The sequence below is a fragment of the Recurvomyces mirabilis genome (genome assembly GCF_035927965.1).
Source record: "Recurvomyces mirabilis strain CCFEE 5264 chromosome Unknown scaffold_7, whole genome shotgun sequence".
Taxonomy (NCBI): Eukaryota; Fungi; Ascomycota; class Dothideomycetes; order Mycosphaerellales; family Teratosphaeriaceae; genus Recurvomyces; species Recurvomyces mirabilis.
The window spans coordinates 24408-50991 of NW_027041941.1; the positions used below are offsets into that span (position 1 = coordinate 24408).

At 52.8% G+C, this 26584-nt stretch overlaps 11 protein-coding genes across 11 annotated transcripts; 8 read left to right on the plus strand and 3 right to left on the minus strand.

Moving 5' to 3' along the window:
* Positions 1-589: 589 nt before the first annotated feature.
* LTS14_003205 (uncharacterized protein) lies at positions 590-2054 on the plus strand (the record flags this gene model as incomplete). Its single annotated transcript, XM_064835910.1, has 4 exons — positions 590-1020; positions 1082-1807; positions 1863-1974; positions 2025-2054. The coding sequence occupies 4 exons, from the start codon at positions 590-592 to the stop codon at positions 2052-2054; spliced, it is 1299 nt and encodes a 432-aa protein (XP_064696119.1).
* A 1337-nt stretch (positions 2055-3391) lies between these two features.
* LTS14_003206 (uncharacterized protein) lies at positions 3392-4426 on the plus strand (the record flags this gene model as incomplete). Its single annotated transcript, XM_064835911.1, has 1 exon — positions 3392-4426. One exon carries the CDS (start codon positions 3392-3394, stop codon positions 4424-4426), a length of 1035 nt encoding a protein of 344 aa, XP_064696120.1.
* Positions 4427-5597: 1171 nt separating this feature from the next.
* LTS14_003207 (uncharacterized protein) lies at positions 5598-8769 on the plus strand (the record flags this gene model as incomplete). Its single annotated transcript, XM_064835912.1, has 7 exons — positions 5598-5781; positions 5837-6925; positions 6980-7150; positions 7204-7414; positions 7542-7946; positions 8006-8033; positions 8095-8769. The coding sequence occupies 7 exons, from the start codon at positions 5598-5600 to the stop codon at positions 8767-8769; spliced, it is 2763 nt and encodes a 920-aa protein (XP_064696121.1).
* A 373-nt stretch (positions 8770-9142) lies between these two features.
* Positions 9143-10335, plus strand: LTS14_003208 (uncharacterized protein; the record flags this gene model as incomplete). The annotated part of the gene is given in 2 exon segments (XM_064835913.1): positions 9143-9221; positions 9239-10335. 2 exon segments carry the CDS (start codon positions 9143-9145, stop codon positions 10333-10335), a joined length of 1176 nt encoding a protein of 391 aa, XP_064696122.1.
* Positions 10336-12006: 1671 nt separating this feature from the next.
* On the plus strand, positions 12007-14590 carry LTS14_003209 (uncharacterized protein; the record flags this gene model as incomplete). Its single annotated transcript, XM_064835914.1, has 2 exons — positions 12007-14118; positions 14192-14590. The coding sequence occupies 2 exons, from the start codon at positions 12007-12009 to the stop codon at positions 14588-14590; spliced, it is 2511 nt and encodes an 836-aa protein (XP_064696123.1).
* Positions 14591-16097: 1507 nt separating this feature from the next.
* Positions 16098-16765, minus strand: LTS14_003210 (uncharacterized protein; the record flags this gene model as incomplete). The annotated part of the gene is made up of 3 exons (XM_064835915.1): positions 16098-16517; positions 16572-16731; positions 16758-16765. The coding sequence occupies 3 exons, from the start codon at positions 16763-16765 to the stop codon at positions 16098-16100; spliced, it is 588 nt and encodes a 195-aa protein (XP_064696124.1).
* A 751-nt stretch (positions 16766-17516) lies between these two features.
* On the plus strand, positions 17517-18280 carry vti1 (t-SNARE VTI1; the record flags this gene model as incomplete). The annotated part of the gene is made up of 2 exons (XM_064835916.1): positions 17517-18124; positions 18193-18280. 2 exons carry the CDS (start codon positions 17517-17519, stop codon positions 18278-18280), a joined length of 696 nt encoding a protein of 231 aa, XP_064696125.1.
* Positions 18281-20038: 1758 nt separating this feature from the next.
* Positions 20039-20839, minus strand: ATP5 (ATP synthase F0 subcomplex subunit OSCP atp5; the record flags this gene model as incomplete). Its single annotated transcript, XM_064835917.1, has 3 exons — positions 20039-20152; positions 20212-20622; positions 20681-20839. The coding sequence occupies 3 exons, from the start codon at positions 20837-20839 to the stop codon at positions 20039-20041; spliced, it is 684 nt and encodes a 227-aa protein (XP_064696126.1).
* Positions 20840-21817: 978 nt separating this feature from the next.
* Positions 21818-22549, plus strand: LTS14_003213 (uncharacterized protein; the record flags this gene model as incomplete). Its single annotated transcript, XM_064835918.1, has 2 exons — positions 21818-22023; positions 22081-22549. The coding sequence occupies 2 exons, from the start codon at positions 21818-21820 to the stop codon at positions 22547-22549; spliced, it is 675 nt and encodes a 224-aa protein (XP_064696127.1).
* Positions 22550-22573: 24 nt separating this feature from the next.
* On the plus strand, positions 22574-22903 carry LTS14_003214 (uncharacterized protein; the record flags this gene model as incomplete). The annotated part of the gene is made up of 1 exon (XM_064835919.1): positions 22574-22903. The coding sequence occupies one exon, from the start codon at positions 22574-22576 to the stop codon at positions 22901-22903; it is 330 nt and encodes a 109-aa protein (XP_064696128.1).
* Positions 22904-23219: 316 nt separating this feature from the next.
* On the minus strand, positions 23220-24953 carry LTS14_003215 (uncharacterized protein; the record flags this gene model as incomplete). Its single annotated transcript, XM_064835920.1, has 2 exons — positions 23220-24230; positions 24312-24953. The coding sequence occupies 2 exons, from the start codon at positions 24951-24953 to the stop codon at positions 23220-23222; spliced, it is 1653 nt and encodes a 550-aa protein (XP_064696129.1).
* Between the last annotated feature and the right edge of the window lie 1631 nt (positions 24954-26584).

Below are 26584 nucleotides of genomic sequence, written 5' to 3' on the forward strand. Positions count from 1 at the left end.
CTGTATGGCTAGCAGGTCTCACTCTCGATCAAGTCTCCGACCTCATGGCCTCTGTCGGCCTTCCAGAGGACTCTTTTGAAGATCGTATCTCTTCGCACGAGGCATGCAGTGATCATCAGCCGTGGACACCAGCGAAGGCTGCACAGTACTTGACGGCCGTCAATGGCCTGATCCCGAAACCTATTTTGTGATGCTGCTGATCAGGGCGATATCCGACACGGCGGCCGCGCGATAACGTGCATGGTCGGCTCCACATACTGCGGGGTTCGAGTCGAACAAATCTTGCCTGCCGTATGAGAGCTGGGCAAGACTCTGACGTGCAACACGGCGGTGACTGTTGTCCTGTTGACCTCTGCAGGACTCTAGCGGTCGTGCTTGCGTGGACAAACAGTGACCGGGCCTGAAGTCGTGATGCATAACGTTCCGTGCCAAACGAGGAAAAGACTGAAGAGTGGATGGACATGGCCTGCTTGAGGTATATTCGGACGAAGCAGTCCAGAAGACGTGCGACATGCTTCTTACAAGGACGAGACTTTACCAAACTCTTCTTTGAGCTCCGAACTTCATATCAATCCACACCAGCATCACTATGTATCGGACTCTGCCGATAGTAGCTGCACTGGTTAACTCCGTAGTCGCCTTCAGCGATGGCGTTGGAAAACTCCCGGCGCTGGGCTATGACACCTTCAATGCCTTTGGCTGTGACTATAATGCTACTGGCGTCGCTGCGCAGGCTGAAATCATGCAGAAATCTGGATTAGTGAATGCTGGATACAACATTCTCATTCTCGATGACTGCTACGCCCTCAAGCAGCGTAACGCCACTGGACATATGGTCGCAGATCCCAACAAATTTCCCACTGGTCTACCAGCCTTCTCCGCGCAGATCAACAAGTTTGGGATGAGCCTTGCTGCGTACGGAGACAATGGCTATGAGACCTGTGCCGGATACCCTGGATCTTACGGTCGAGAACTCCAGGACTTGCAGACATGGCATTCGTGGGGTATGAAATATTTGAAGTATGATAACTGCTGTGAGATAATATTGCGTCCACTATGCTTCGTCCGATCTTACTAACAGTGCTTCCAAAGACATTCCGGCCGATAACATCACCCAACAGAATATGCTTGGTCGGTATGAGCGCATGTCAAACGCCATTGCAGAGTTTGCAGCACAGACAGGCTGCACATTTGAATTTTCTCTATGCGAATGGGGCTGGCAGCAGCCTTGGATATGGGGCCGTAGGATTGCACAAGCTTGGCGTATCGACGGCGACATCAAGCCTTACTGGGATGCACTCGCCGCCATCATCAACCAAGCTTCGTTCCAATACTGGGCCACCGACTTCTACAGCCACAACGACATGGACATCCTCGAAGTAGGGAATACCGGACTCGGAACACCGCCTGGAAATCTGACATACGCTGAAGCAAAAAGTCACTTCACGGCCTGGGCGTTGTTCAAGTCTCCCTTGATAATTGGTACTGATTTGACAAAAGCGACGAACCAGACACTCGAGATATTGGGAAACAAAGATCTGATCAAGATCAACCAGGATCCCAATGTGGGCCAAAGTATCAGCCCGTTCCGCTGGGGTGTCAACCCGGACTTTTCCTCCAACGCTTCTCACCCTGCTGAATACTGGTCAGGAAACTCTAGCTACGGGGTTGTGTTCATGATCCTGAATAGTCAAGACACTACACAGCAGATGTTCTTCAACCTTACGGAAAGCTGGGCAATCCGTGCTGGCCGACAGTATTCAGTCTACGACATGTGGGAGCACAACAACACCGGTGTTGCTGTCAGGTGAGTGGCAGAGCATTCAATAATGCGGCGAATGCACTGACTGTGTCTGCTCTAGGAACATGACCTTCGCACTTCCGGCTCACGGCGTTGCAGCACTTCTGTTGAATGATGCCGGCCCCGAGCCTACGAGCCTGGATGGATCCTGCGCAGTCTACTACCAGTGCTCTGTAAGGCTGTTCATGACGCTCGTACCACTCCAAGCTAATGTTCCAAACAGCTCCCCAACGGGACATACATCTCGAACTAAGGTTTCAGAACCACACGTATGTGACCACTGTGGGCAGCTACATGATATTACTTCCATTGCAGCCTTCACTTACCCGAGGGATGGTCAAATGCGAGCGGCCGATTGACAGAAGATTAGGTGGGATTCCTCGTAATCGTACGGCTTCATCTGTCTGTATAGCTATAGTTCAAGAGCGAGCAACCTCATGATCAGATCATTTCCCGCTTGAGACGTCGATCCTCCAACTGTGGGCATCATAGTGTGCTTCTCTCTTCTCTGCACATCTTTTCGGTATCATCAGCTACTTCTTACGACGTGGGAGCTTAACAAATGAACCACTACGACGCGAGCTCCCACCTCTCAATAGGCCTCCAGAAGGGGTATAGTGGTGAGTAAGTTGACAAGCAACGAATGAGCTCATGTCCTGGCCAGAATCCCAATAGCGTGAACATATCACGTCACGCTGTCTTGTCGGGGGTCACTGCGATCAGTGATCTTGGCTTGAGTGAACACCGGTAGGACCGTCGTGGGCAAGCCCACCGCCGTGATGATGGGCCAGTCCTCTGTTCTGCGATGGCCGTTGCCGCCAGCGACATCAACCGTGTTGGCAGCTTGCAGTAGGACTTCGGCTGGCCTGCTGGGGTTTCTGCAGTCGCTTGCGTTGTATGAGATTGACTCGTCTAGCGGTGTTATGGGGGAGTAGCAGTACTAGAGTGAGGAAGCAGGGATGTGCTTGTACCAGCTCTTAACTGGAATGGTATCATGAATGCTGTCGCTGGAGGTCCACTCATGTAGTGGAGGCTCGTTGACTGCGCCACATTGAATACATGGATGGCTCATGTCATGCTCGCGACTACCTCTAGTGTCGCGTGTAGTGTACTCTCATCATATACGGCTTGTGAGGATGCCTCACAAAGTCAGCGCAAGCTCCGCCTCAAAGATGAGGCTGGCAAGGCTGTTGTTCGCAAGGCAGAACCTCAGCAATTGCTACATTCACTTTTGGCGACTTCCATCAACACATCGTCACTTGTATGTTATTATATTCCATCTTCTTCTGAGTGATACATACCAAGACACACCCATCTTTGCAAAGCCACGCTCAATTTTAAGCACCAGAACCAACAACAGAGTTGAAGGCCATATTCCTAATTCTAGCCTTGCCGTCGACAATACAAGCATCTTCACACTAGACAGGCTTGCAGTCCTTGGTGAGTGACACGCTGGATACGTGATCTTCTGTCGCAACCCGCCACTTTTGTATGGGTCACTGGAAGAAGGCGAACACTCTAGCAACGACATATCGCTTCAGTGTCTAGCTTCGCGCGGAGGGAGGAGGTGCTGTGACAGAGCATACGAGTATGCCTGCCCGTAAGAGCACAGCCGCGCTCGTCTACCATGAGCAGACTCAAAGCCGACTCTTCCAACTACCTCGCGAGCTACGAGATCAAGTATGGCAATATGCATTTGCCGAAGTCAGCCAAACACCACACCTACACATCTACGACCGTATCTTTGACAGCTGCATCGACGACCCACGAGATATCTCACGAAGCCACATTGAGCAGCGCAAATCAGCTCCCAACACAGCTGTTCTACGCTCATGTCGCCGAATTCACGACGAGGTGATAAAGCTGATCTACGAGACACCGCATTTTGAGCTGGTGGTCTTCCCAGGTCGTGCTCGACCTGAATACATAGATCACTTTGACACTTCGATGCGTAGGACTACTATCGTTGCACATAATCTTAGGGACCGAAACTGCATTGGGGAGCTTGCCAAATGCACAATGCTACGGCGCATCAAGCACGCTACCATTATACTACAGCCTGGACGACACACTGATATCGAGAGGTACCGCGAACGACTGGCGAGCTTCTTAGCTGCGATCGAGAACGGCAAACACTTCGAGACTCTCTGCATCAGTCTCTGTCCGCGCATGGCAAGGATGAGTCTCGATGGCGAGGATTTGAAACACTGTCTCGAAGTCCTGCGACCACTCAACCAAGCAGCGGCCACGGCGTCGAGCTTCACTATTCTTCCCTACGAGCATCATTGGACATTCTCGCTCTGGACGATACCAGGCCCGATCTCAGGCTTGCTGCAACAAGTGCTACCAGATGCCACAGTGGAGCCGCAAGGCACCTATCGCGATAAGATCATGCGAGATGAGTGTTATACTTATGGTCTCTTTCGCGTTCGATATTGGAACATGCCACCAGCGCCGCTTCCCAGTCAGGCGACTAGTCACCCGCATTTGCGAGATGTCACTCGCAAGTGCCGGAAAGTGTTGCTCTACTCAACGCTCTCTCTATTCTCACCACTGATTGCTGTAATACTGGTAGCGGACGAGATGTATCATCGGAAGAAGAAGGGCCAGAGAGTGTTCCGCTGAGGCACAAGGCGATCCTGGCGATGTAAGAGATAGGCCACTGGAAGTAGAGGGTCGATTTATCGGTATTGATCGCTTTGCGTAGGAGGGTCCTGGTCTTTTGCAGTGGCTACGACAGATGTATGGCAGTGATGGCAACAAGATGCGTGCATGCTCTGACCTTCGCGTTAGCAAATTGGGAAGTCGAGATACAAAGATGCGTACATGTGTGTGGAGGGAGATACTTTGTGCCACCAAACGTACCTTCCTTCTGGACTTCCTTGTCAACCTTATCCCGCAGACTCATACCCAAGGCTTGAGAATGACATTCTTTCGTAGCCAGCCCAAGAATGTCGTCGGCCACGGAGGTGGTCAAGGATTATGCAATATGCTCGCCCTACCACCAAAGGCTCGGGAGAACTCTGCTCAACCAACCATTGCTCAGCCATCAGTAACGATCATCGGCCACATTTCCAAGACTAAGACTAAGCCTACGATTCGTGCACCTACAGAGCGGCTATTCAGCGCGTGATCCCAAAAGCGTGATCCCAAAAAAGACCGCTCACTGTTCAAGACTCTCACTGCTCAAGACGGGTTGTAGGATCTACCAGAAACCATGCAGTCGCTGTATGATGAGCAGTGCTTCGAGCATTGTAGGTGCCGGATATGCTAGAACTTTGGTTATGATGAGCTGGTATGTCGAGCTGCTTCGAAGAGAGAAGTACGCACCCATTGTTGCTAAGGACAAACATGGGCATGGCTATACAGCATAGAGTTGGCAGAATCAGAGGGCAGGCGTGTTTGATAGTGGTTGCCGACCTGATGCGGGCCTCGGGTGGCGCTCACACTAGAGACTGCTCGCGGCGTAAAAGTCACAAATCTCCTTCATCATTGTCCATTTCTTCGATAATCTCCTGTTGAAAAACATACTCTCGCCATGATCCATACCACTCCACAAAATAGCCACAACGTGAGCGGGATGGAGTGATCCGTTGTCAAGAAAGGCATCGCCCCGCTCGTATATATGCGTGTTCCTCGGAACTCTGCTTGCTGCCCGCACTGCTACTGTAACGTCAAGGATCGTTCGCGACTTCGTCATTGTCCGACTCGAGTAATGAGTGTGCACGATGAAAAAGTATAAGGGTAGATGTTGCGAGGTAGCCAAGCGTTCACATCCTTCGTGTTACCGCACAAGATGGGTCTGTATTCTGCATTACTGGCTATAACTGCCGTCTTTCCTCTCACATCTGCCCAGAATGTCGTTAGCCTCGTTGGCAATGACTGGACACTTTCTAATGATCTCCTGAACGTGTCTGTACCAGCTCATCTGCCGTCTCAGGCGCATCTTGATCTGTTCGCCAATCAGGTCATAGGTGATCGTGAGTCAGACCCCACGCTCTGCTTAAGACAAAGCAGTGCTAACGGTAGCTTTAGCATACTATGGCTTGAATGATTTCAACCTTCGCTGGGTTGTTTGGTCAAACTGGACATACACATCGGCACCCATCTCCGGTCTATCGAGCAATGGATCCAGCACCTGGCTGCTCTTCAACGGACTAGACACCTTCGCCTCTATTGAGTTCTGTGGACTGCATGTCGCAAGCACTAACAACCAATTCCGACAATACTGGTTCGATGTTTCTTCGATTCTGAACTCCTGCGATGAAGCCGATAGGCAGATCTCCATCAATTTCGGCTCCGCACCTCTGATCGCAAACGATATCGCAAGTCAGCCAGGTCAGGAGACTTGGCCCGCCGGAGTTCAGCAAGTCTTCGAGTTCACGAATCGATGGTTCATTCGCAAGGAGCAGTCGGACTTTGGCTGGGACTGGGGTCCAGCTTTTGCGCCTGCTGGCCCATGGCAGCCTGCATGGGTTGTGCAGCTCGACAACAACGAGGTCTACGTCCGCAACAGCATCGTCGACATATACCGAGAGGGTCAAATGCCGCTTGTGCAGCCAGATCAGAGCAAGGATTGGGTTGTGAACGCAAGCATCGACTACTTTGGTGAACTGCCTGCGGGTGCTACATTGTCTTATACCTTGACGGATCTGGAGAACACCACGATATCCATCGGTGGCTTGAGTAATGTCAACTGTACAGATAGCACAGTCACCGGTGAGACCATGATTCCAGCATCAATGGTCGATCTCTGGTGGCCATCTCAGCTTGGCCCGCAAACATTATACTACATGAGCATCAATCTGGTCTCTACTTCGAACAAAACCCTGGCTGCTGTGACCAAGCGTGTAGGGTTTCGCACGATCGTGCTGAACGAGGACCCAATCTCGGATGTCCAGCTGGCTCAAGGTATTGCTCCAGGGAACAACTGGCACTTTGAGATCAACGGCTACGAATTTTACGCCAAAGGCAGCAACTTCATTCCTCCGGATGCTTTCTGGGCGAGGGTCACCCCTGAGAGGATCAGTCAGCTCTTTGACTCTGTCATTGATGGAAATCAAAACATGCTGAGAGTGTGGGCCAGTGGCGCTTATTCTCCGGACTTTATGTATGATCTTGCAGGTGAGTATCGCGCTTCCATCTTGTTTCTAATGGCTGCTTACCAACTTTACGTAGACGAGAAGGGGATTCTCCTGTGGTCAGAATTCGAGTTTGGCGACGCCTTGTACCCTGTGGATGAGGCCTTTCTGGACAACGTTCGAGAGGAAGCAGAATACAACGTGCGACGTGTCAATCACCATCCTTCCTTGGCCTTGTGGGCCGGTGGGAATGAGTTGGAGAATCTAGGTATGAGACATTTTGATATGAAACCAGCCAATTCACTGACCATTTTGATGCAGAACTATCTCTGGTCAACCAGTCTGCACCGGATCAGCTCGCAAAGTATACTGCTCAGTACGAAACTTTGTTCCTCGACACACTGCTGCCTGCCGTGTTCGGCAGTTCGCATTCGATCTCGTATGCACCCAGTAGCACAAGCAATGGCTGGCAGTCGCTCGACTTTCGCAAGGCCATTCCGATCACCGAGCGCTACAACAATCTTACCGCTGGGTAAGGACTCAAACAAGAGCATTGTCCGACCACAACTAATGCCTTTTAGATCTATTTACGGAGAGACAGATTTGTATGCCTCCCTCGTGGAATGTGCCATGAGATTCAGAGACTGATCTTAGAGCAGCTATAATTACGACCCTGCAGTCTTGTACAACGACTCAGCTCTGCCCATCGGCCGCTTCTCGAATGAATTCGGCTTCCACTCCATGCCATCGGTTCAAAGCTGGCGGCAGCAGATCTCGGAAGCAGATCTGAGCTTCAACAGCACCGTGGTTACTCTCCGCGACCACCACCCTCCACCTGGTGGATTGAACGCCAGCAACTTTGCGAACGCTTCAATCGGCCAGGCTCAGATGACTGAAGCCGTAGAGCTGTGGTACCCAGTCCCAAACAAGACTGACAGTGTAGCCAACTTCTCCGCGTGGTGTCATGCTACTCAGATCTTTCAGGCAGACCTCTATACATTTGAGATTGAGTTCTATCGTCGAGGATCTGGATTGCCTGAACGCCAGCTCGGAAGTCTGTACTGGTACGTTCAATAAAGTTATCCTACCTGCATCTGCTATCTCCACTGACGCATTGACGTAGGCAGCTAGAGGACATTTGGGTAGCTCCGGTAAGATCATCAACGGGCAGTCAATCCATGCTGATGATCGCAAACTGACTATTGATCGCAGACGTGGGCTGGCCTCGAATATGATGGCCGCTGGAAGGTACTGCACTACGCTGCCAAGGATATCTACGAGCATGTCATCGTTGCACCATACTACAACATCACCACAGGCAATCTGAGTGTCTGGGTGACTTCTGACCTATGGTCACCGATAAGTGGCAAAGCAACTTTCGCGTGGTACGACTGGAATGGTGACAAACTCGATATCAACATGACCGCATCGACGAACTTCAAGGTCGGTGCCATCAACTCTACACAAGTCTTACAGGCCTTTACGACGGAGGCACTGGCTGGAAAAGACATGACCAACGCCGTCCTCCATATGACAGTCGAAGCAGAAGGCTCATTACCCAACGACAACCAGACCCGCACTTTCAAGCACGAGAACTGGCTTCATCCCACAGCGCTGAAGAACGCTCAACTCGTTGATCCTGGTCTGCAACTCAGCTACTCGAACAGCACGAAGAACTTCACGATTGAAGCCACAAGTGGTGTAGCGGCCTGGGTCTGGCTGGATTATCCTGCTGGAGCGGTAGTCAATTTCGACAGCAATGCTTTCTGGTTGTTGTCGAATCAGACAAGGGAGGTCAGCTATAATGTCAAGAGCGATACCACGAATGGTGGGTGGATTGAGGGAGTCACTGTACAGAGTCTTTGGAACCAGACTTTGTCGACATAGAGTCATAGTATTGAAGCTACTTCAGCTCCATCGGGTTGGGAGTGCAGCAATGACATCTGATCGTGTAAGAATATGCATATAGAGGCATCCAAGTATCGTAGGACGTAGATATGGAAGCGGGATAGAAGTATTCCAGAAGATCATTCTCTCAAACAGAGATAGTCGACTGGGGTAGATTCGCAAGGATGTGATCTGCGTCCATGGGATGTTCTCTCTCCAAAAGCTATATTTACGGCATGTGAACCATAACTCAGATAAGCTGGCGGTGGATGCAGAAGCTACAGCTTGAGTAGCTTGCACCTGCATAAGAGCTTCAATCGCTTGATTCACGTGCCTGATTAGTGACTACGTCAACTTTTGATGTTGGGCATCGATGCCCAGATATCATACGTACAAAAAGGCACGAAATCCAAGCTCTCTTCCCATGATTGTTCGATACACATATGACCGCGGTAGCTTGACAATGCAGTTCTAATTCGCGCTCTGAGAATCGCAACGCCACCGCCGGAACTCACGATGACAGAACAAACGATCAAAACAAGAATCTTGATCATAAGCGATACCCACTGTGCACCTCTCAAGCCGAAGAATAGCGACTCGCCACCACCCTTTGCGGCACCATTGCCAGCAGCCGACATCCTAATCCATTGTGGCGATCTCACTCATACAGGCCAAGCAGGACAGTACAACCAAGCCCTAGACATGCTCAAGGAGATCCAAGCACCTGTCAAACTAGTGATAGCAGGGAACCACGATCTCACCCTGGACAAGGAATTCATGCTCAACCGCCAAGACCTGGACGGACGATTGGGTGAGGGAATGACGGCAGAGAAAGCCGCCGCTGCATGTCAGAAAGCGAGAGATCTATGGACTGCTCCAGACGGCAGAGCGAAAGAAGAAGGCATCACCTTCCTAGACGAAGGACTCCACCAAATCACCCTACCAAACGGAGCACGCCTCCACCTCTACGCCAGCCCCTACACGCCCGAATTCTACGACTGGGGCTTCCCATACGACCGAGACACCGACCGCTTCAACCCCACCGACAACACCCTCACAGATGCGAAGAAAGCAGTACAGAACCCCGTACCAGCCTACAGCACCTCGGACCTACCAATCGACATCCTACTAACCCACGGCCCACCCTACGGCCAAGGCGACCAGACCGATCGAGGGGATTACGCAGGATGTCCGCACCTCCTGCTTGCTCTAATGCGCTCTCGACCACTGCTGCACTGCTACGGCCACATACACGAAGGCTGGGGCGCGCAGAAGATCCGTTGGTCAGAGCGTGTAGACGAAGTCGTGGCGACACCGACGACGATCGAAGATTGGAAGAACGGGGTCTGGCAGGCGGGTATAGCTAATAATGGCCTTGAGAGCGTGTCGGTGAATGAGGAGAAGACGCTGCAGCGACGTGCGGCGTTTCTGGATGTTTCGCGGGATGGGGGGTTGTTGAGACGAGGGAGGGAGACGGCGTTGGTGAATGCGGCCATTATGGATGTCAAGTACCGGCCTGTCAATGCGCCGTGGTTGGTTGATATCGAGTTGCCCAAAGCTAGCTGAAATGCAGAGGCGGTCGGGGCAGTTCTCCACAGTCTGTATTGGAGATCAAGCGGTAGTGTTGAGGTATGCTAAGACATGCGTACACATGTCCCAACAGCAGCAACGTCTAACCACGCACTATCGTCGCCGCAAACCCAAACATGCCCCTACTAGATCTCTGCTTCAGCGGCATGTTCACAGGAATCCCACACGCAATAACCTCGTTATCAGACAACCTTTCCCCCTTCGGCCAAGGACAAATCCGAGTGCGTACATGACCAAGCTTATAGACTCCCTGCAGCGCACCACCTGGAAGACAATGGCATAATTTCATCAACTTCATCACATCATCCCGATGCACGACGGGTAAGTCCTGCATTCGCCCTGGACCCTTGCAGTCACAAGCGGAGATGCGTATTGTAGGAGTGTGATAGCAGTCAGATGGTCCGGATCTGTTACGAGTGCAGCCGCGTTTAATGAATAAAGAGGTCACGGCGGGCTCGCACGACGGGCATAGGCGATTGGTGGATGCGAGATTTGCGGCCCATTCGCCCTTGCGGAAGGGGTAGATGGAGGCAGTCCGTGCCATTTGAGCGAAGAGTGTGAGACTTCGTCTGGCGAGCGCATCACGAAGCTCGAGGCGGAAGAGGCGGCAGCTTGGTTGTATGGTAGCTGCTGGAGACGTCAGGTCGATGGAGTCGAGGTTGAATTTCTCTATCCTCAGATTGGCGATGAGGAGGTCGTAGATCTCGTCTCGGAGCTCGCGTGGTAGTGAGGTGAAGTATGGTGACTGCAATTGTTCGTGTGGAGGCGTGTGAGCTGGATTTTGGCCGTGGGTGCTGGTGGACATGATCACGACAGGCTGGGAGTAAGTTCTACAGTATGAGTGTGCTGCATCACAATGTTATAGCTCTTTGAGATGGTAAGCTGGCCATGTTGAGGGACTCGTGGGATGCAAACCGAATTATTGCCTGATGGCTCTAGGCAGCTTAATTCGAGAGGCAGGAGATTGAGGCAGCATCATTATTGTCTTCCTACCTAACATTCATCGCACCTCCAAGATCCAGGTACAGTACGTTCATACATACTGATAGAACAATTTGTATTCAGGGTGTATGATCTTGCTGAGACGCATGGAAATCTCGGAGTGATCTCGTAAGAGTGAATATGATGTGGTGTGGCAAGAATTAATACCAAGGAAGGTGTTGCGCAATGCACCACTATCCGGCCTTTCCGCCTTGAGCTTGGCGACGAGGTCAGCGGTGACTGCAGGTCGTTGTGGATAATGCGTATTATTGCTCAACTGCTTGGAGGTGAAGTAGAGCCAAGTCGATGGACTTCTTGTTAGTTATCCGATTGATGGTTCTTATGGAAGAGTGCCTTGCTCGTGTTGATAAGAGTATCTATCCCCAGCCGGCTGAAAATAGGCTAAGGCGCTAACATACTGGGCGCTCCAAGACATTGACAACCTCAGCGTGGGAGGCGCAGCACTGTCTTTCGTAATATACACTTTGCATATATCATCTCTTATTATTATTGTTATCGATCGCTGTACACACTCCTTCCCGGTCACCAGGGAATACACGATCCTGGACTCACATATCGATCCACCATACCCACCATACCATCACCAGCTTGGTCTATTGCATGGAAATACAGACTATTGCAACAAAACTATCTTGAGAAGGGAGAATGACGCGGCTCCCCTTCCAACTACTCTCGCTTGCGGCATCAATACTGGTAACGCAAGCCTGGGCGAGCTCGACCATACGCAACCCGATCGCAACTTTCTCGACAGTACAGAATGCCACGATTCTCACAAACAACCACCGCGTGACTGCTCTATCAGACTTCGATCTCACCTTCAACATCCAGAACGATCTACATGTGAGATTACGGCTGGAACCGAACCATGACATAATAGCGGAGGATGCGACGATAACTTACTTGGGCGCAGATGGCACCGTCAGGCATACGGAAAGTGTGGATAGGTCGGCGCACAAGGTGTTCAGGGGTACGGCATGGATACAGAGACCGAGTATAGGGCAACATCAGTGGCAGAATGTAGGCTGGGCGAGAGTCACGATTAACAAGGACGGCAAGACACCGGAATTTGAAGGAGCATTCTCCGTCCACCACGACAGCCACCATATCCAGAGCTCGATCAACTATGCACGAACACGACATACTCTGGACCCGGAAGTTGAGGAGTTGAAGGATGGCGCAGAGTACATGGTGGTGTGGCGAGACTCGGACATACTCTCCTCAGCCGCCCAGCTGAAGCACCAGGACCTGCGAAGGAGTAAGCTGGACGAAGATGTGCCGCAGTGCCAAGCAGATGGCTTGAGTTTTAACCTCCAGCCAGACCATCCAGTCTACCTGGGCATGGCTAAGCGTGATGCCAACTCGTTGGGTGCCATGGACTTTAGCCACCTCTTCGGCAAGCGACAGATTGACAGCACGACAGGCGGTAATAGTGGTGGTGTCAACCTTGTGAGCACGATAGGCAACACTCAAGGATGTCCCACGACGCGTAAAGTCGCTCTCGTGGGTGTGGCAACAGACTGCACTTATACAAACTCCTTCAACTCCACCGAGACAGTGAGGTCGAACGTCATCAACCAAATGAACACCGCCTCGCAACTCTACGAGCAAACGTTCAACATCTCCCTCGGCTTGCAGAACCTAACAGTATCAGACGCGAGCTGCCCAGGTACACCAGCCCAAGCAACACAATGGAATCAAGCCTGCAGCGACAGTGTAGACATCCAAGCCCGTCTGAACTATTTCTCCGCCTGGCGTGGTCAGCAGCAGGACAGCAACAGCCACTGGACTCTGCTCAGCACCTGCAACACTGGGTCCGCCGTCGGCCTCGCCTGGCTAGGTCAGGCATGTGTCCAGAGCGCAATGACGGCCAACACGAGCACCACAGGCAACGGCCAGTCATCCGGCAGTACTGGCTCCGAAACTGTGGCCGGCGCCAATGTAGTGATCCGTACCCAAGGAGCCAACGAATGGCAGATCATATCCCATGAGACGGGTCACACTTTCGGTGCCGTGCACGACTGTACATCACAAACCTGCGCACAGTCGAATATCGTCAACTCTCAGCAGTGCTGTCCTCTAAGTAGCAGCGTCTGCGATGCCGGACAGCAGTATATAATGAACCCCTCAACCAGCCAGGGAATAAATAAATTCAGCATGTGCTCCATCGGCAACATCTGCAGTGCCATGGGCAGGCAATCAGTCAAGACGAGTTGCTTCTCCGACAACAAACAAGTCAGCACCATTAGCGGCCAACAATGCGGGAATGGGATAGTCGAGACAGGCGAAGACTGCGACTGCGGCGGCACCGAAGGCTGCGGCGACAACAGCTGCTGCGAGCCCACGACCTGCAAATTCAAATCCACCGCCGTTTGCGATGATTCAAACGAAGACTGCTGCAGGAGTTGCCAATTCGCCACAAACGGTACCGTCTGCCGCTCCAGCACCGGCTCCTGCGATCCGCAAGAGACGTGCTCGGGGACGAGTCCGACGTGTCCTTCGGATGTTAATGCGCCGGATGGGTCGAGTTGTGGGAATGGCGCGAACATGCAATGTGCGTCCGGCCAATGCACGAGTCGGGATCAGCAGTGCAAGACGGTGATGGGTTCTTACACTCAGGGCAACGATACTTATGCTTGTGATTCCTCCGGGTGTGCGATCAGTTGTGCTAGTCCCGAGTTCGGTACGGGTGTTTGCTATGGATTGCAACAGAATTTCCTGGACGGCACGGTCTGTGGCGGAGGCGGACATTGTTTGAACGTAAGTCTTACCCACCCCTTCCTCACCCTAACCCTTCCTACAAAACACATGACTGACCATCCTTCGATAACAGGGCCAATGCAAAGGCAGCACAGTAGGCGGCCAAGTGAAATCCTGGATCGACGACCACAAACCCTTAGTCATCGGCCTCGCCGTCTCCCTCGGCGCACTCCTCCTCTTCGCCCTCTTCGGCTGCTGCATCAGCGCCTGTCGCCGCAATCGCCGGAATAAGAAAATGTCTTCTTCTGCGCCGCCCATGCCGCCGCCGGGTGGGTGGCAAGGGTGGCAGAGTCGGGGTGGGCCTCAGATGCAGCAGCAGCAGCGTTATGGTCCTGGTGCTGGGGCGCCGAGTCAAGGGTGGTTTGATCGGGGTGGTGGGCGAGGAGGTGGTGGAGGAGGAGGAGGATGGGGACCGCCGCCGCCGGCACCGGCTTATGCGCCTAGGGGGAATAGTAATGTGCGGTATGCTTAGTCTTTCTTACAGGCGCCGGTTATAGGGTAGTATGACTGGATAAATGGGCTGGATATATGGGATGGCTGGCAGGCATTGTACGACAGGATTATGATCGCATCTGGGCTGGCGTCTAGATATACGCTTGATACCAAGTGGGCGACCGATTGGCTTTTGAGGTTATGAGGTATTACCTAGGTGTAGATAGCGGTCTTGCATACGTGCATGAGACATAGAGATCACAGCTTCGACATGATAACTTTCCATGACAACTTTTCGCAATCCGTAGAACGGTAACAAGTAGTTTCATGGCGCCGAAGACAGATCTACGATGTTTCCTAGTGCTTATACGAGTGATCGCCGCATACCATCTCTCCACACGCCACGGCGATAATGACTGCTCGAATGCTCGTAGACCGGCTGCACATATGATACTCCACCCGCACGCAGCTAGAGGTGAAGGAGGCAAAAGAAACTCTTCATCTGCTCTCAGCTACTGGTAGGAGGCAGGAAGGAATAAAGATCTGTGGGATCCTCTTTTCGCTAGAGCTAGTCATCCAGCACGTGGCAAAGTCCACTGCACGAACCATAAAAATCGGAGCATGTAGTGAGAGGATACCACGCTAGGCTCAGACACATCACCAAGCCCCCGTCAAGGTGATCACAGCGTTCAGGATCTTTCCTCCGAACCACCCGCACCCACATCCAGGCTTTGGTCCGGACTCTGGTAATCCACGCTTGCCAACAGCAGAATGCCCTCTTCGACCTGAGCAACGCCGAACGGCCCCAGTAGGGGTACACATCGCATCCACCAAGCCAGCCACGCATCACCACTCATAACAGTCTCCCCAAAACGCCGCAATGTCAGCCTACGGACCATAGCCAGAAACGCGGCCAGCCCGTGTGAACCAACGTAGACATCCGTGTGTCAACCCACCATGGCAAACGTGGAGCCGGACCAACAGCTGCAGAGCGCAAAGAGATTCTCCGAGGCATCTCACGACGTCACGGTACTGCAGGTACGTATACACTGGCAGTGCGCGAAGTCTTCCGAGTCGCTACAAGGTACGAGATCGAGGCGCAGAGACGGAGGGAACGAGTTAACGGTATTGCAAAAGTTTCGAACGAAGAGAGGGGCTGGCGATCGCGTTCTCGAAATCCCGCTGCGGAGAGACTGGGTGCGCATACTGTGGCGGAAAGTTGGGTGTTGCATGGGTATGATAGCAGGGAGCGTCGTGAGCTCCGCTATTTGATTGGACCAAGTGCCTTCACGGCAGATTCGTCGATCTCGGAGCGGTGTGGTGAGGTTCGTGGGAGGTGGTAGAGATGAGCGTAGAGATAGCTAGTGCCTCGAATGAGTGGAGATGTTAAACCACGACGGGCAGGCTACTAGCTCGTTCCAGCGTGAGGGTCGTGTAATTCAGCGTCGTTCCAGAGTACCTGGAGGGCTGGCGCTGGGGCTCCACAGCCAAGAACGAACCCAAATGGAGACGGTCCTACGCACCCCGTCGCATGTCGAGTCATTGATTTAATTAGCAACCCTCGTCGCATTCGTCCGCCCAGTCTGCTTCTCCAACACCCCGCCACCCAGGACTCCTATCAGCGCCCCTCCAATGACACCCCATAGACCCTTTCCTTTGGAAGCCTGCCCTCCCAGATACGCACTAGCAGCGCCACCTATCAACGCAGCATCCAGTCCACGATCACTCTCCTGTGAGATCTCAAATCCAGGTCCCGGTGGTCTTGGCTTACGAGTCTTCACAGGGTGCGCTTCAGCTTTGCGGCATTCAACAAGATTCGGCCATTTCCCAGGGTACGTCTCAAGCTGCCGCTCCTTCTCATCATCCACCATTCGCTTCACCCGATCATATTCCCGCATCCCTTGCCGACCCGCTTTAAAACCGTCCCAGATTGCTTTCCAGTCGTCGAAGTCGAGCAGCTTTGTCCGCTTTTCTCGTTCAACCAGTCTAGGTCGATCCATGGGGTCAGTGGCAAGTCAGACCTCAGCTTGCTTGTCTTGTTCATCGAGCTCCTCTCGCGCTTTGTTGGCAGGGCGGTCGTGGAATTCTTGGAGCTTTTCGATGGCGAGCTTGACGAGTCCTGCATTCGTGAGCCGTGCGGGCGCTTGCCCGAACTTCGCTGGGGGCTTGAGTGTAGAGCTTCTATGGTGGTCTTCTAGATGGCTTACCTCACCATGTTGGTTGGGTCGAGTCGGCCGTCCGAGCGCTGCAGTTGCGGGGCCGACCTGGTTGTGGTCTTCAACGGGCTGTTAAGGACGTGTTGATTTGCCATAGGAGTGGTCCGGATGGTATTCATGAATGTACTCCGGCTCGAGATGTGGAGCTAGCTTTGCAGGGCGACCAGGTGTAGAATTGGCGTGGTCATCCTCAATGTGAAGTGGCTGGACATGATCCGGGTGCAGTGGCTCGATATGAGTTGAATGCGGTGGCTGACTATGATCCAAATGGGGAGCCTGTACTGGTCGGCCGCCAGGACGTCTTGGCGGTCGTGGTGCTGGAGTACGGCGGCCTTCTGGGAGGGCAGGCAACGGAACGCCTGTGGGGGCCGGGCATATCTTGTCGTTAGAAGAAGATAGATGTGACAAGAAGGAAATGGGGCAATTCTTACCTTGGACACTGAGGACTTCAGCAGATACTACGACTCTTACCGCGTCCCATCCTGGCCCCATGGATGAAATAGTACATGTCGATATGATGTTGCGCCTAATAACATATGGATATATAGAGGCTCGGATTAATGTTTGGCCGAGGACTGGGCACTTCGTCATCAACAACAAGGGCAAGGCAGCTGCGACACACAAGCATACAGTACATCAACACATCTCAGACCAGGTAAACACATAGCTGCATCTGCGAGGGCTCGATAGACGACCACAACCACCCACCACATCCTCCCACCACAACACCACCAAGAAGTAGCACCAATCATGGCCAACCCCCTCGACACCGACGCTGGCAGCGAACTCTTCTCCAACTACGAAGCCGAACTAAACCTGGTGCAAGCCGACCTGACCCAAAGACTCGACTCCATCTCGGCCCTCACCGGCGAGCCACGCAAAGCCGCCATCTCCCAAGCCGAGCGCGCACTAGAAGAAGCCAAAGAATTGCTAGATTCCATGCGTCTAGAGAAACAAAACATTCCCCAAGCGCAAAAGGTGAAAGTGAACCAGCGGTTTCGGAACTATGAAACAGATGTTGATGCTGCGAAGCGGAAATTAGCGGGAATGAGGGATGACAGGAGCGCACTATTCGGGAAACGGTATCGAGATGAGCCGGGCAGTGGTGGAGCAGGCGGAGGGGACGAGCAGGTAGAGCAGCGGCAGCAATTATTGTCGGGCACAGACAGACTAGACAGGAGTTCCGGACGACTGCGAGAGAGCCAGAGGATCGCGCTGGAGACGGAGGATGTAGGCCGGAATACCCTTGCCGATTTGTCGAGGCAGCGGGAGACGATTGAGCATACCCGGGGTACGCTCTTGGAGAGTGAGGGGTATACGGATCGGAGTAATAAGACTTTGAGGGGGATGGCGAGGAGGTGGGTGCCTAATCTTTGGTGAGGATGTGTACGGGTTTGTGATGTGCTAACATCTTCTCTTTTGACAGGATGGCTACGAATAAGATTGTGACGATTGCGATTATCACTGTGCTCGTGGTGTTGATTGTGGCGGTTGTTGTGAGCAAGTTCAGATAAGCTAGAAGTGGCCTTTTGAGGGATGGTGTTTTGTGTCAGGCGTTGAAGCGATGGTTGTGCATGATATGGGATAGTATTTTTTTTGCAGCTGTAGGAGTATGCGCACCACGTTCTCACTCCCTACGAACCACGCATCCACGTCTGATGGCCACCATTGCGTAAAGCAAGGCGAGGGCGCAGGCACAAGACCTAGCACTGATCGACATGAAGCAAGACTTGCGATGGCATGTAATGCAATGATACCTCCCATGCTCACATGGTTCTCTACTTCCCTCCCTTCCCCAGCCCGATCACAAGGACAGTCGTGCTCACGACAAGAAGTTTGCACGCCACACCACACATTCTCCCTCCGCACCGAGACTAAGGAGGAGTCCTCACCATTCCATCCAACGAGCAAACATTTAAAACAATATCATAACGCCAGAAGCGAGCTTCTTGAGACCCCCTGCCTTCCTGACTCTCGCCCTCCCCGGCGATCCTACCAATCCTTATAGCTGAACCCACAATCCCCCTCGACAGCCACGCTCGCGAATCAGTATAACAATACGCCTACCTTGCTGTCTGTCCCTATAGCGCCAGTACCAATCCCAGGCATCCAAAGTCAAAAAACTACTCGTATCCTCGTGCCTCACCACCCAGTACTCGTAACGATGCATTTTACGAGCCCTGTGAACACTAATGTAGAGAAATTCTTCACTTTATGTAGCACAGCCCACGCGTGCGTGTTCGCGCAGTCAGCAAGCAACCGAGCCTCTCGAGATCGTCCGTAGGTAGGATTGTTTTTACGCGCAAGCCAATCACAGCGCAATATTCCCTGCGTACGATGCCGTGATAGCAACGATCGCAATAATGGGGCTGCCTGGGAGTATTGCAAGAACACATTATATAAAGAGGAAGGAGAGACTGTAGACAGATTTAAGCAACAGAAGAAGAAGTGGATTATCTCGCGCCTCCAGCAGTCTCCAGCAACATCAGCATCGAGCCGAGCAACAACTGGAGCATTTAGAACAAGATCGAACATATCATCCAACCGAAACGATTCATAAAGAAACCATCTACAGCAGCGAAAACGCCGAAAACCAGCATCCTCATTCCCCCACCTGGAAAAAGGTAACAAGGAAAACTCCAGCGTACCGTCAAAACCCATGGGCTCCTCAAACTCCAAACTCAACCGTCCCCAACAACAAGCCGGCCAACAGTACTACCTACACTCCACCGAAGCCAACAAATGGAAGTCCCCGCTCGGTCAACGGCAATACGAGAAGGATATCTATCGGTACGGAGTGGTGGAAGCGGATCGCCGACATAAGAGACGAAGGCGGGTTGGAGCGTTTGCTGCGTTGGCCGGGGCGGGTTGATGGGGTTTGGTCGGAATGGTGAACCTTTTGAGGACTGCATGCAGTGCTCTGGTGAGCGGCCGGTGGAGCAGATTGGGGAAGTGTTATAGGATAGATGGGTCGAAAATGTGTATGATACTTTGAATCTGTTTGGTCCCTTGAGTTGTCTTCTGGAGTAATTCGTGGCTCTCTGCTTGGCTGCGTTTGGAGACACGTCGCGGCTGCGGCCAAGCTGGATCCACGTCCCTTCATGGTAGAGTAAAAAGCTGTAAGAAGACTTGAAAAGCGTCAGTCAAATTAAGGTTAGCATGAACATGTTGTTATCGGTTCCGTCAGCGCTGCAGAAGTGCTTGGGAAAGGCTGATGTAAACAACTGTAATTGAATCTCACTCTCACTCTTCCCAGACTATTGCTACAATATTTACAGAGTATCCGAAAGGAGCTTGTTCATGCGCGCCATCTTGGCCGAAACGCTCAAGTCGATAGTACGGTCGCCGATCTCGACCACGAGGCCGCCACGGATATCTGGGTTGACCTGTCAAAATTCATATTAGCACACTTTCAGTCACGTAGATGTTGTATAGTAGATCTCACCTTAGGCACCACCCTCAACTTCTTGCCCGAACCAACGTACTGGCTCTTACTAACCGCAGTCTCCAATTGCTTCACGACCCTCTGATCCAATGGCGCCGCACTGGTGATGGTCATCTCGACTTCACCCCTCGATGCACTCATCAGCGTGCCGAACTTCTCACACACGCCGTCCAGCAATCCCAAGCGGTTGTTCTCGGCGAGGGTCTCAAGGAAGTGCTGCAGTGTCTGTGTCTTGTCCTGCACATTCGTGCTCTTTTGCAGTTCGCCGATGATGGATTTCTTGTCGGCGGCGGAGAGGGTGGGGGCGGAGAGGATGGATTGGAGGCGGGTGTCGCGCTTGAAGGTGTTGGCCATGTTGTCGAGGGCTTTGGAGACATTGTCTAGAGCTCCCTGCTTGGCGGCGGCGGTGTACTGGGCGTAGCGTTAGTAGGTGAAAGCGATACGTATGCCATTGGCTCTTCTATCGTACCAGAGCGTTGGCATAGGTGCCATCAAGGCCGAAGACTGCGACAGGAGGTTTGGTGTTTGCGGAGGCTTTCGCGGGCTCGGCGTATCCTCTCGTGGCGGCGATGGACATGCGCGGAGCTGCCACGCGGGCAGACCGAGCTGCGAGACGACTGGCGAGCATGTTGATGGAGGTTGCGTGGTGGGAGACGAGATGTGCCTTTGGAGCTGGCTTTCGCTCTTCCGAGCTTGAGATTGAACATGTCGGACCCGGAAAGCGCCGTGGTAGACACAGTCACGTGCGAGCATCAACAGTGAACACCGACCTTACTCCTCGTCCTCGCTTCACTCCCTTCGACGAAATCCCTGTGAACAGTGAACAGTCTTCTACATGCCGTAATAACGCTCAGCTTCTCCCGACGAAGACGATCATGAATGCAGCAGTAGAGGGCAAGAGATGAAAAGACATAGTTTTATAGAGGCAAGATGAGTGCAGGCCAGAAGCCAGCATGGTCGAAGTCGCGTGCAAGACATTGCCAAAGTGGACTCGGAGCAGCTTCCTCGTGCGATTCTGCCAGCAATCTGGTCTCTCGCTACAACTCGCCCATGAGGTATACCAGCACGTCGCTCATGCTGCGATTGAGCACGAGACCGTCAGTAATATCAATCTGTCAACAGCTGCGTTGCATTGCTGCTGGACTCTCGCGCGATAACTCCAACCAGTTTGCTACGTCTCACTACTCAGCTTCGTCAATCCAGTGACGTCGAGGCCAAGGTGCAGTATCTTGATATCTCCTCCTCTACACAGCCACCACAACCTCAATATCCGCGCCAAGCCCACAATGATCTTCCTATTGTTATCAATCGACAATAGCGCCCACAACGAAATAAGTAGTTTTCCCCCTTCTCCAAACGCATCCTCTTCTTCCTCAGATTACATCCATTCCATCATTCACATCGCATACTCACAACCACTACCTTCACAAGCGCTGGACGCCACTAATCCAATATTCGCTCACACGATCTTTACCTACTTCAACGCACTAATCATTCGCCGACTTCTGCACGACCGGCTCGAGCAGTTTGCTTCCACACCCACGCACATCCACATCACAAGCACAAATACCACACATCTTCAACACTCCATCACTACCACATCAAGATGCCTTGCGAGCAGCCTGGTCACAACCACCCGCAGTGGCCCGCCAGCGGTCCTCTCACCATCGAGCGCTGCGAGATCTTCTGCCAGTACTGCATGGGTGCGGATGCTCAGCACCGCTGGAAGTTCGGCTGGTTCTTGCGCCGCCACGTCGAGAAGGTGCATATCCTGCACGGCGATTATTCCGATGTTGTCCTGAGCAAGGGCTGGTAAGTCTTCACCACACATCCACGACAGAAGCGAACCGGACGCTAATAACTTTACAGGACTCGTAAGGAAGACGGTCTCGCTCGTCCCTCGATCCAGAAGAAGAGGGCACCACCTCGCAGCGCTCGTCGCGACAATAGCAAGAGGATCGCCGAGGCTCACAAGAGTTCCTCCCGGCTGCCACTGCCCGACTTCAGCACAACCTCACTACTAGCTCTTCCCAGCATGGAAGACGCAGCCTTCAACAACGACCTCCAAACTCACCACCTGAAGGTCACTCAAATGGGCGGCAACGACTTCACCACATTCCACAAGCAGCCCTCTCTCGACATCGCCGACACCATCGAAGTCGCTCAGTATGCTCCCGCACTCACCAACCTCACTCACTCCAGCATCGCATCCCTGCAGGCTGCAAACCTCATTCCACAAACCTGCTCCCTCCAAGCCATCGAGTCCTCCTCTACCGACCACTTCACTGCCACCACCAACTTCAACCTGCCAATCGACGTCGGCAATTCACACTTCTAGGAGACGTGTGATTACCCCGACCTCATGGGCGAAGCCGGTATCGACCCTGCTCTCCTCCTCAGTACTGAAGACTTCGGCACTCCTCCTCCACCAGTACCAGAACTCTACAACAGCAGCCCTTCAAGCTGCCCTCGCTTGAGTCTGAGTCCGATTACGACACCTCAGCATCGACGTGGTGAGAGTATTGAGGCTGAAGAGCCGCTTACGCCGCTCAGTATTGAGTTTACTGAGATATTGCGGCAGAAGCTCAATGAGGTCACCGATCTGTTGGGATCACAGGGTGGTAAGGCTAGTGTCCTGTTGGCTGGCATGGAGCGCTATGCCAAGAGCTTCAAGGAGGGTACGGAGTTTTGAGCTCTTGGCTGAAGTATGCTATGCGAGATTGTGGTGATGAGCGGAAGGAGGTAATGACACGAAGAAACGAGATTGGTGTGTACTGTTCGTGATAGGATGGCAGAGCTCATGATCTTGGATGGTCAAGATGCACGTCGCGCAACATATGGCGCAGCATTGCACATACGACGGCCTCTTGTGTCCGGGTTGAGTAGTAGCATATCGATCTTGCTTATGTGTTTCTTGAACATACGAAAATTGCTACAATGTAATCACGAAAGGGTATCTAATCTATATCATCACTCTACTGCCTCTCTCCTCTACCCTCCTCCCCACATCATGTCAACAACCCAGCATACTCACCCAAATCCAACACCACCTCCCCAACCCCCTCCGCAACCCCCACCAAACTCCTAACCACCGGCAACCCAACCACAACCTCCAAAACCCGAATCCACACCATGAAAACCAACAACCCAACCCTCAACACATAATCCTTCCACCCCAGCGTCGGCTTATGTCCCCGACTAAACGTGGAATCGACAAACTTAAACGGCAACTCGGCACCCAAATGCTCCCTCGCAACCCTTAACCCGCTACTAAACCCATCCTCATGAAACCCATACTTGGTCCAGGCACCGCAATAACTCACCCCCCTTGAATTCTGAATCCCCTCTAAACGTTTCTGCGCCTTCACGCTCTCGACCGTGTAGAGGGGATGTCTATACACGAATTTCCCCTGCGTTTTATCCGGGTCCGGAGTGTTTTCAGGGTTCATAGTTACCAGGACCGGCCCGAAGGTCTTCTCGCTGATGTGTTGGAGGATGTTCATGGAGTAGGTTAGACTCACTCCCGCCGGGGAGGAGAGTTGGGACGGGTGGGGTGAAGTGATGAGGTAGTTCCAGGCTGTCCAGCAGGCGCGACGGGTTGGCATGTAGGTTAGGTCTGAGTGGAGGTAGGCGGTATTCTCGCTCGTTTGGAAGGCGGAGAGGACGTCGAGTTCTTCTTGGCTGATGTACTGGATGCCGGAGGAGGACTTGATGAAGTTGCTGCTGCGGGTGTGGTCGGGGGTAGTGGCAGTAGTGGTGGTATTGGATTTATGAGTGAGACTTGCGTTGGGTTGCGGGCTCTGTCGCGAGAGGAGCGGGAGGATTTGGTCGCCGTGGCAGGCTAGGATGACGTGGGAGAAGACGTCGCCCTCGATGCGGCCGGATGTGGCGTCGAGCCAAGATACCGTCACGTCGGTGTCCTCTTTGCTCCAAGGACGGAGTACGTTCGCCACTTCGCATGAGGTATGCAGATGTAATCGTCCAGCCGGAAAGCTCTTAACGATTGCATCGATATATCTCTGCGATCCACCAGGAATAGTAAGCCAAGGCGGACGTTCGGCAATAGTCGTAAGTAAATGATGATTCCACATAAACCTTACCAACGTCGCAGCCGGAAACTCCAAACTAGCCTTATCAGGCGAAGTACTCCAAACAGCAGCAGTCATAGGAATCAAATAATCATCCCGAAAAGCCCGCGAATAACCCTCCTTCTCCAAATACGCCCCAATCGTCATCTCAGCATCGTGCCTCCTTCCCTTGACTGGCGAGCCCAACCTCCGCAGCCCACCCTCCTCCTCATCAGCAATAAGATCCAAAGCGAACTGATTAAATCGCACAATATCGAAAATCATCCTCCAATACCTCAACCTGAACAGATTCCGCCTTTGAGCAAAGATTCCCCGCGCCTCGCCACTCCACTCGAATTTCCCACGGTCTCGTGAGACGCCGAATGTCATTTCAGTCTCTACGGGATCGACGCCGACTTTTTGTAAAAAGCGGATGAAGTTGGGGTAGGTGGCGGTATTCATGACGATGAAGCCTGTATCGACGGGGACTTCTTGGTCGCCAGACCGCCATATTTGCGTGTTGGTATGGCCACCGAGACGGGATGATTTCTCGAAGATATGGACTTCATAGTCCGTGTCCTTTAATGCCCATGCGGCGCCCAGACCTGCGCAGCCGGAACCCACGATGGCGATTTTGTGGTTTCGTTGTGGTGGCGAGGTGGCGGCGGGCGCCATTGTTTCTTGACAAGATCGATGCCGTTGAAGGAAGATGTACTATCTTCTAAGTTGACGATATAGCACAGGTGTGAGAGGTGGTAAGAATGTTGAGTGGGCAGTCAAAGCATCATGCATGTAGACGAAGAAAGCAGCCAATGGGAAACGTCACCGCAGCACGGGCCGAGACTGGCGTGCCTGCTATCCTCGTGCAGTACTCGACGTCCATACATCGTTCATGTCACTGGGTAAGCCGTGGTATCAATCGTATGGGCGGTTTCAAGGTAGCTTGGGCCTGGATACTAGATCAGACGCCCAGAGCGGAATCCTGACCAGAGTCACCGCCCGGCATTACATACAGGATGGACGATTACAGAATGTCGCCAGCTTTGGCCTGCAACCAAGCTGAAAACGCTATAAAGACAATCCACATGTAGTGATAACTACTACATAGGCATGGGAAATCATCGACATCGGATATCGAGAATCCAGCCTTCATACATGAGAGAAAAATCCGACCTAACCTATCCCCTTTATCTTCGCTGAACGAGCAGGCCTTGTAAGCGTGCGTCTAGGCGGCCTCCACACGCCAACAAGATCTTTGGACCTTGTACTCCGCAGTCTTGACTCACGTAAGCCGAGAAAGGGAGGGCGTTTGAAGACAGGAAAAGAGTCCGCTCGTGGCATACAAGGCAAGCCAAAAGCAGCAGGCCAATGGGGAGATGATGGTTAAATGCTTTGCCTACGTCTCGCTCCAGGCGCAGCTGCAGTTGTCGCTTAATGATGACAAAGATTCAACATTATAGCCAATCAATTCTCGACTGTGATCCGGCTACGGTTCTCGCACAGCAGGGCTCCATTTCCGGCTTCTGCCTGCCCTTGATCCCTGGCTCTCACCCGAAGGACGAGCATCAAGAAGTAGCACGTCCACGAATGTTTCCCACCAACCAAACCACCCCCCTCCAGCCACCTCCTCCACTCATTCAACTTGACCCCAGTCCCATGAGGCCGGCCGGACAACATTCGCTTGCGCCCGTCTCGTGGGCCGCGGCAACCTGACCAATTTTGGCCGATTACAGCGAAGACGGTCCTCTGTCAGGATCGTAGTTCCACGAGGTCAAGGAAGGATGAGTAGACTATCTACGCGTGTGGGGGGCTAGAAGAGGGGCCCCACCTCGCGTGTAGTGGTGCTGATCAAGCGCAGACAGGCAAGTTTCGACATCATGTTTGGGCTTCGGGAGGCTCGTGCCGGCTGGAGAGGCGACATTCGTCGCGTGATATCTGTTGTTGAGCGGGGTGGACAGTGGCTGCTTTGAAGAGGGTTGATGAGAGGAGTTGTTGATTTGCCATCTCCTGTGGTTGTATCGGTCGATCTGAGTAGTCTCAGGTCGCAAGTGAGCCGTGCAATCCAGTGGAGGGAAGAAAAAGACTGGCCAGTCTAGCGATGATGAGAGCGTCACAACCAGATGACAGCCTTTGTCACACCAGGCAGTGACTGATGAAGGTAGACATGTCATGCTGGCACTTTCCACCCCCACGATCAAGGACCCTTTTCACCCTCACCCCTTCTGCGTCACCGCAGCCTCAGCGTTTCCCCGCTCCTCCCTCTTTCCTCCCCTCCCCACGCCGCTGCCGCCTCCAAATCCCATCTC